Consider the following 7873-nt stretch of genomic DNA (forward strand, 5'->3'; position numbering starts at 1 on the left):
GTTCATGCACTGGAACTAGTAGCCATGACTAACTTGACCATTTGACCTACAAGGAAACCAAAGAACATCAGGATAGTGGTTGCTTCCAAAGAGACTTTCTGAAGGTATTGAAGGCAAGGTTCACATGAAATTTTGGCTCTCCTTGCATCCACAGGGAGAATGGAGGTAGTTCAAACTCCACTGTCTTATTAAGAGAACATTTGCCAAGGCAAGCTCCTGTGCATCTCAGGAGCTTGTAACACTCTACCTCTGTCCTTCAGCCAGCCAGGCAGATTCACCTCCCCCGCCCCATTACCAAATAAGGTATCACACCAGGTGAAGAGGGACATGGAACACTTTTTAATGTCAAGTCAGAGACAACCCATCCCTCCCCTATCCCCCAATCCCAGTTTCCCTCGTCACATCCAGAACCCCTCCCCGAGGCCTCTCTGGTCCCTAAGACTTCGGGAAAGGGAAAAAAATGGTTACCTAAAAACTGCATTTTTCTTCTCTTTCATACACACTCACACGAAGGTGGAAAATTAAATAAAATAAACCAAGAGGATTAAGTTCTCCAGTAGTCACAAAGGCATCAGGGATTCCCACAATGGGTTAAAGCAAGTGATTACGGTTGGTTTAGTTGTTTCAGTTGCTTGCTGTCCATTAATGCCCCAAGGTGTGATGGAGAAGCCAAGCTGGTGGCCTCCTCCTCAGAGAGCCACACCTGGAAAGATGCTGCGCCTGGTATTAGTTATTGTTTCTGTTGTCCTTTCTGCTTTGTAGAAATGTCTCTGACATGTAAATAACCCAAGGAAACAAAAAAGGAAGGAGCTGATTACACAATTACCGGTAAACCCTATCATCTTTTAGAAGATCAACACACAGCTAACGCCATATACAGCATGCAGTAATGTCTGAGAAGGACCCTGCTGAGAAAGAAAATGGCTAGAACTCTAACAAAAAAAATATATGTATATATATATATATATATACTGTATAATATATGTCATCAAAAGAAGCATAGCCAACAAACCAAGATAGAGTGCAGACCAACCTTCCGTGTCTAAGTAGTGTATAGATAGCATAGTACTGTCTGCAACAATGAAGAGGAATCTGTATCGCTGGTGGAGGTGTTTGTTAAATCACATGTGTTTCTGGTGGACTTGCCAAATCCTCACCAGGTGGTTAGTGCCTGGCGAATGGTCCACCAGATGTAAACTTAGGTAAGAAGTACACTATTTGCTTCTAACACTTAAACAAGCTTCCCTTCACCCTTGCCTGTGTAGTTTTCGTTTTGACTCTTGTTTTTGCCCTAAGTTCTAGACTCATATCAGAAAATATAATTAATAAAATTAATAATGAATCAGAATCCCTTATTATCCATGATGTCCATGTGGTAAAATGAAAAACCAAAGCTTAATGGTATCTTTTGTGACTGTTACTTGTGGGGTTATAGTGCTGTCAGGCTGTCTTGTTTCATTCATTTTGTTCTTTCTTTTCTTCCTTTCTTTCTTTTTCTTCTCTTTTCTTTTTCTTTTATTTTGCTCTTGTTTTTTCTTCGGATTTTACTCTTCATGACACACGTCATTATCACACAGCCCACCAAAGGGCCCTCCATGGCACATCCAGGCTCCTGTTTCTTGCGCTGTGCTTGTTGTGTCTATGGACCCAAGAAATTTGGGATGGCCAACTCCAGAATGTTCCATGGTGGGGCACTTTAGTGGGCAGAGTGGCTGAGCCCTTGGCCACCCTGGCAACAGAGAGGTCATTCAGTGCAGCTTGTGGGTGGGTCCAAGCTAGGTGTGCCTTCTTCCCACTTGGGAAAAGAAAGAAAACTCAGTGGTACCGAAATATCTGCAAGGCAATTTTCAAATTTCCTTTTTTAAACTTTTTTTTTCCCCTTTACCACAGTATGCTTTGTCCCCCTCCCTCAAATTTCTGTCTCATTGGCTGTGATTCTCGGAATTTCATTTGATTCTGACTTGTTGCTTCGTTTTGCAGTGCTGTTGTATTGAGATGCAGTGGCGGCAGCTCTCCCCAGCAGGGAAGGGGCACTCACATCAAAATTTGAAGAGCAGGTGTAAGACCAGAAGAGGGAGGAGCCAAATGCAGCCTGCCCTCCTTGACGTCCCATTGTTGACCTCACTGACAGCACCGGGGCCTGTGGAGAGAACACACATGTCATAAGCTACCTGCTGTAAGACAGGGAAGCTCCCCTCCAGTCACTTAGTCTGGCGTTATTTCTGCTGAGGCTCTCCCTCAGACAAAACTTCTGGGCTTGGTTGGCTCTTGGGTCCAAGGACTTCCAGGAAAGAGGAAGTGGTGATTATTGAATAGTACATGAGGTCACAAATCAGATGCATTAGATACATAATGAACAGACACGAGGCCTCTGATTGGCACTCCTCTGATCTGCTCTGGTATATTGAATTTTTCTGAGCTATTTAGTACTGGTGACCATGTGCGGTCCCTGTCCTCAGCTGAACACCGCCAAAACCTGATGGCCTGAATAAGGAGCTCAGCACTGGTGTCACATCTGGTTAAATCAGACCACATTCAACCAGGCTTCTTGATTGCATGTGGGATTATCCTGTCTAGCCCTGGAAGTTCAGGTCTAGCTACTACCCACAGGATTGCATTTCTTGGCCCTATGAGGTCAGCAACTGTCCAACTTTATGTTAGCCTTGGTCACAAGAATCGTACAGCTTCTTGGCAATGTTAAGGCACCGTGCTGAACCCCCCCCCAAGGAACCCTGTTCTGCTCTGTGCCCAGTAGGGAGATGATCCTGGCAACATGACATGGAAAGCGTTCATGTGGACACAGGAAATGAAGAGGCATGATCATGAAAACCCTGAGGACTTATCTTTCAATTGGTTGTCATTTAGGCTTAGTCACCTACTGCTCACAACTTCTAGAATCTAGCTTTCCACCTAAGGTGGCACTAGAAGTGTCCTTCCTATATCCACTCCTTGCTGCCTTTGCCCTCTTTCCTTCTTTTCACAGAAGAGGGGCCACTCCTTGACACCACCCACCCCCTGGAAAAAGGTTACATTGCAATACTTCGAGGGAATCTGGACTACTCTATTCTTTCTAGTTTGGCCCTTGTCTCTGACTTGTCTATAAGATCTTGATTCCATTTTTTCCCTGATAAAGTGAGTGGTCCATTAAATCCTTCTACATGTGCCTTGTTCAACACAATTAAAAATAGGTCATGTGTACTTAGTCTACTGGTATTCTATCAGAGCACAGAGTGTAGCACAGGACTCCTTTTATTTTCTTCTATCTCTTTTGCTGTCGGAATACTCAGAGATTCAGCTTTAAAGTCCATTCCTCATTCAAAGTCAGCATACCTTCATTCAGTCCCACCCTCTCTGCCCAGCTATCTACCATGGCCAAGAAGAATGGTAGGTCTCTGAGAACACATGGGTGCTCCTCTTGTCTTTCATTCCCTTCTTCCATATTTAACTGAAGGGCAGAAGCCATAAGCCAAACAGAGCCAGCAGAGGCCCTGCCAGGCTACCATATAATAAAAGTACATATAAGGGTAAACACCTTGTGTCCAACCTGGAACCTCCGAGCAGAGCCTGGTAGCTCTGCTCGGTGCTCTCTGATGCTCTTGCTTAGTTACATTGGTACAGTCCTCAGAGTCCATTGTGGTTCAGTACTATGTTGGGAAACAGGACATCTGTAGAGACAGCTCCTAATCCAGTCCACTACAGAAAACAGAACAGTGCCTGTGAATATGTCTCTTTCCTTGGAAGAAGGGCTGTCTCAGTAAAATTCACAGGGCCTCCCTGATGTTATTACTCAGGCCCAAGTGACCATGTCCAGACTACTCACTGCCTCCACTCCAAGCAAATACTCTTTCTCCTTCCTGCCCTGGCTGTCTTTTCAGCACCTATGGAAAAACTTGACTTAGCAGGAAATAGGCAGCTCAAGGTAAGTGGTTTCCCTACACTTGCTGGAAGAAGCAGCTGCATGCTCACCTTCCATGTCACAGAGTTCAACAGCTACCACTGCCATGGCTTGCCTGTATGTCTCACATTTATCCCTTACATTAATCTCAGAGTAATGCTTCCACACCTCCAGATTGCTCCAGTTGAGTCCTACAGACTTAACAAAAATGTCTGGCTCCTTAGTAGAACGTTTACCATCACAATGTATGATCGGCCTGCTATCTGCCAACTTAGGGTGTTTTCCTGCCATGTTTTCTTAAATACTTCTAATCTGGTGACTGTGGGCACATTTACACACACACACACACACACACACACACACACACACACACACACACACAGAGAGAGAGAGAGAGAGAGAGAGAGAGAGGCTCGCACTTGACAGACACATATTCTTTTTCTTTCATAAGCTCACATTCTCTAGCCCTTTGTCTGAAACAAACTTCATTTAATTCACTCCTATTCATTTTCAACTTCTACTCTGGATTCCAGTGGTATAGACAATACTCCTTGATTCTGTCAGTAACATATCCATTCTGCTATTAAACAATACCCCAAAATGTAATATTCTAAGTCTCCTTATTTGTCCAAAATGCAGTTTTCTGAAGTGCTATGAAGAGCTAGAACTCTTCCTTCTTCCTCCTCTGCTTCTTGTTCATATGTTTGAGACAGGATCTCTCTACCTAGCTCAGGCTGAATTTGACATCTTAATCCTTGTGCCTCAGGACCCCAGCTTCTGTGGTTATAGGTGCATCACATCATAGCTGGCTTGCTGTGGCTTCCTAATTGCAGGATATGTATCTCACTGGCTATGGAGGTATTCAGTACTTACCAACTAAAGGAGAGAGCCCTGACTAATGCTGACATCTCCACTCGTACTTTGTGCTTCTATTTTTCCTTTTTCTTTTCTTTTCTTTTCTTTTGCTTTTTCTTTTCCTTTTTTTTTTTGAAATTATACTTGTTTAAAAATACCCAACCTCACACATCACCCCACTTTTCTAACTCTGCCCAACAAAGTCACTAAAGACATCAGGACTGATGCATTACACCTGGAAACAAAAGCTCCAGGATCAGGAAATCAGGACTTCTAGGGATCTATTAAAGTGCCTAAGTATGTTCCTGAATCAGCTGGGGATTGCCGTTTCCTTTGGAATTTCTAGAAACTTTCCTTTTGAGAGTCTAAAGAGCCTTCCTTGGCCCCTTGACATGTGTTTCCAAATGTTGCTTCCCACCTGCTCTGATCATGTATCTGCAGGGAAGGGTGAGGTCCATGGTTAACCCACTGGGGTGTTACAAAAAGGCTGGCCTGCCCCACTCTGAGCAAATACTGGGAAAATACCACAGGGAAAGAATGCCATGGGGTGAGGATCTTTGGTCTAGGCAGACATAAGCCACAGCCTGCTAAGTACACGGCCTTCTTCCAGTAGATGATAGGGAAGTGACAGCTTATTCCATCTGTCTAGTGACATGGTCACTCAGATGAGGCATCTGTTCTTCATCCAGCCACGCCTCCATTCCACATTGGATGCCTTTATTGCCACTATCTCATTAGAGAGCAGCAGAGGCCTAAAGAGACTAATTACTTGGACAGTTAAGGTCTCAGAGATCTGTGAGCAGTGTCAATTATCCATCGGAAACATCTGGCTGCCCTGAAAGCCTCAAATAAGACATATTTTATTCCTGTCCCAGTGACTCACTTGAGAACCTCCCCTTTCCTCCCATGCCCCCCTCCCTCCCACCAGTTTCCTTATGGCTCAGAGTTAGAGAGGAAGAGAAAGAAATGAGCAAAAGCAGCATGCAAGGCGATGGCCTGAGAAGATTGTTGCATTAGAGAGAGGTTCATGAGGAAGACAAGCCCTCTGCCAGGATCCCAGAACCCAGCTCTTCTTGACTATAGCAGATGCTCATTAGTACCACCATACAGACCAGTTAAAGTTGTGCAAGTGGAAGCAATTTGTCAAATATGACTTCATTGGGAGTGGGGTTAATCTAACAAGAGCAGATCAGGGAGAGGTTCTGCTAGAATGCTTGAGGGTGAGCTTGAAGAAGAAGACATCTAGGTTCAGGTGCAGAAAACTACATACCCATTCCCAGTAAGGCATCAGATGCCTGAGAAATAAATATACAAACCTTTCCAAGGGGTCAGGGCTGTAGTTTTCACTTCTAAAAAAAAAATTAAAAATAAGCCACTGTTAAGGCAGAAAGCAGCTTGTAGTGCTTACTGTGCCCTGAAATGGGTCTTCTGTCTGGGCCCTTGAGACAGTGTCATTTGTACCTATGCTGCACCTTTGGGACTCTCTGGAAACCCTTGTAAGTACTTAAAAAGAGATGGAGGCTCCTCCATTGACTAGATTATAAAGAGCCCCAATTTTCCTTGACTGCAAGCTCTCAGAAGGATATTCAGGGCTCTCTCACCTTTTCTGTGGTCAGTTGAGAAGTTTATGGCTTGACTTATGATAATCATTCACCTTTCACTTTTCTCTCTGGCCAGGGACACATGCCATTGGTCATCTGGATATATCATCAAAGCTTTGGATGCCTTGGGAGTCCCTTTTGGGGGTAGCAATCTTCACATTTAGTGAGATAACAGTTTTCCATATAGACCATCCCAACTGTAATTTCCATGTTTGCAGTAAGATGAATAGTTACTGTGCTTCAGTCTCTTAATCTATTCTTTAAAAGCACCAGGCCTGTGAACTGTCCTGATTTAAGTGTATAGTTGCAATCTTAAGAAGATCTACTGAATACGTAAAGATGTAAGAAGTGACTTGGTATTTTTCCACTGAAGGAATGTCATAGGTAAAACTAGGATGAGGGCAGAAAGCCAGATGTGGTAACCACATGTCTTGTGTGCTTAGCATACAGTCCCTTTGAGTGTTTTATGGGTCCTTTGAACAGTCCAAAAGCTGAGGAGGGGCTGGTGTATGTGCATCTTTATACCAAGAGGCAAGATGGCCATAAGAAAGGGAAGCCTGGAAATGTAGGTGATGGAGATTAAAGAAACCATACAGACTTTGTTCCAGACAAGCAGTGCAAGTTTGTGGTCTCTTGTAGCATATTACCCACAGAGTTGTGGGCATAAGTAGCTTCTATATAGACCTGGAACTATGAGAAAGAGGAGTAAAGGGAAGGCACACATTACTGCTTTAAGAACCACGCGGAAAATCCAGAAACAAACACATAATTGATCCCATTCAGCATCCCCAACCCTGGTTACCTGGTGCAACCTTTAAAAATAAACTCAATTCTTTAGCATCTGTAAAGATGCAGGGCAAATTGATACTTATTCTGACCTTACGTAGAACTCATTCTTTTGGGTGTTTTCTATGTCAGAGTGTTTCACCCAACCTTTGCTTAGCACACCATGGGAAATTGCAGGCATGGTGTTCCTTTTGTAAACTGTGGACTACTTTTATTCCAGTATCAAGAGGAGGTACAGGTTTTTTGACACTATCTTCCCTGTCATGGTGATGTTCTATCATTGTGTCTAGCTAGTCCAGAAGTATCAACCTTGTCAGGACCTCTGAAGCCAATGGTACTCATAAGCTCTAAACTTTGAGTGATATCTTAGGTATCAGAAAAAGAAACAAGCAGAGTACAGTTACACATGCCTTTAATCCCAGCACTCAGGAGCCAGATACAGGAAGATCTCTGTGAGTCTGAGGCCAGTCTGTTCTACATAGTGAGTTCCAGGACAACCAGCAAAAAATAAGGGAAGAGAGGGAGAAAAGGAGAAAAGGAGAGGAACTGGAGAGATGGCTGAGTGGTTGAGAGCCCTGCCAGCTTTTGTAGAGGACCCAGATTCAATTCCCCAACCACCAATAACTCCAATTCCAGAAGATATGACACTTTCCATCACAGTAAGATCTTGATTAAAATGTAGCTGTTCCCTTTGCTAATGATCTATTAACACACACGCAGGAAAAAAAAAAAAAAA

The 7873-nt window shown here is 43.7% G+C and overlaps 1 protein-coding gene across 6 annotated transcripts in view; it reads right to left on the minus strand.

Annotated features, from left to right (window-relative positions):
- Positions 1-321: 321 nt before the first annotated feature.
- Ntm (neurotrimin) overlaps positions 322-7873 on the minus strand; it is a 958983-nt gene continuing 951431 nt past the window's right edge. For 4 of the 6 annotated variants that reach the window (XM_031343904.1, XM_031343902.1, XM_031343906.1 and 1 more), the window contains 2 exons: positions 6067-6099; positions 322-2140 (listed from right to left, as the gene is read on the minus strand). In XM_031343904.1, the coding sequence (XP_031199764.1) occupies positions 2040-2140; positions 6067-6099 (134 nt within the window). In that variant the 3' untranslated portion in view covers positions 322-2039. The remainder of the gene's footprint in view (positions 2141-6066; positions 6100-7873) is intronic. The other 2 variants (XM_031343905.1, XM_031343903.1) reach the window with 2 other exon arrangements.

This window comes from Mastomys coucha, unplaced genomic scaffold, assembly GCF_008632895.1.
Source record: "Mastomys coucha isolate ucsf_1 unplaced genomic scaffold, UCSF_Mcou_1 pScaffold23, whole genome shotgun sequence".
Lineage (NCBI taxonomy): Eukaryota > Metazoa > Chordata > Mammalia > Rodentia > Muridae > Mastomys > Mastomys coucha.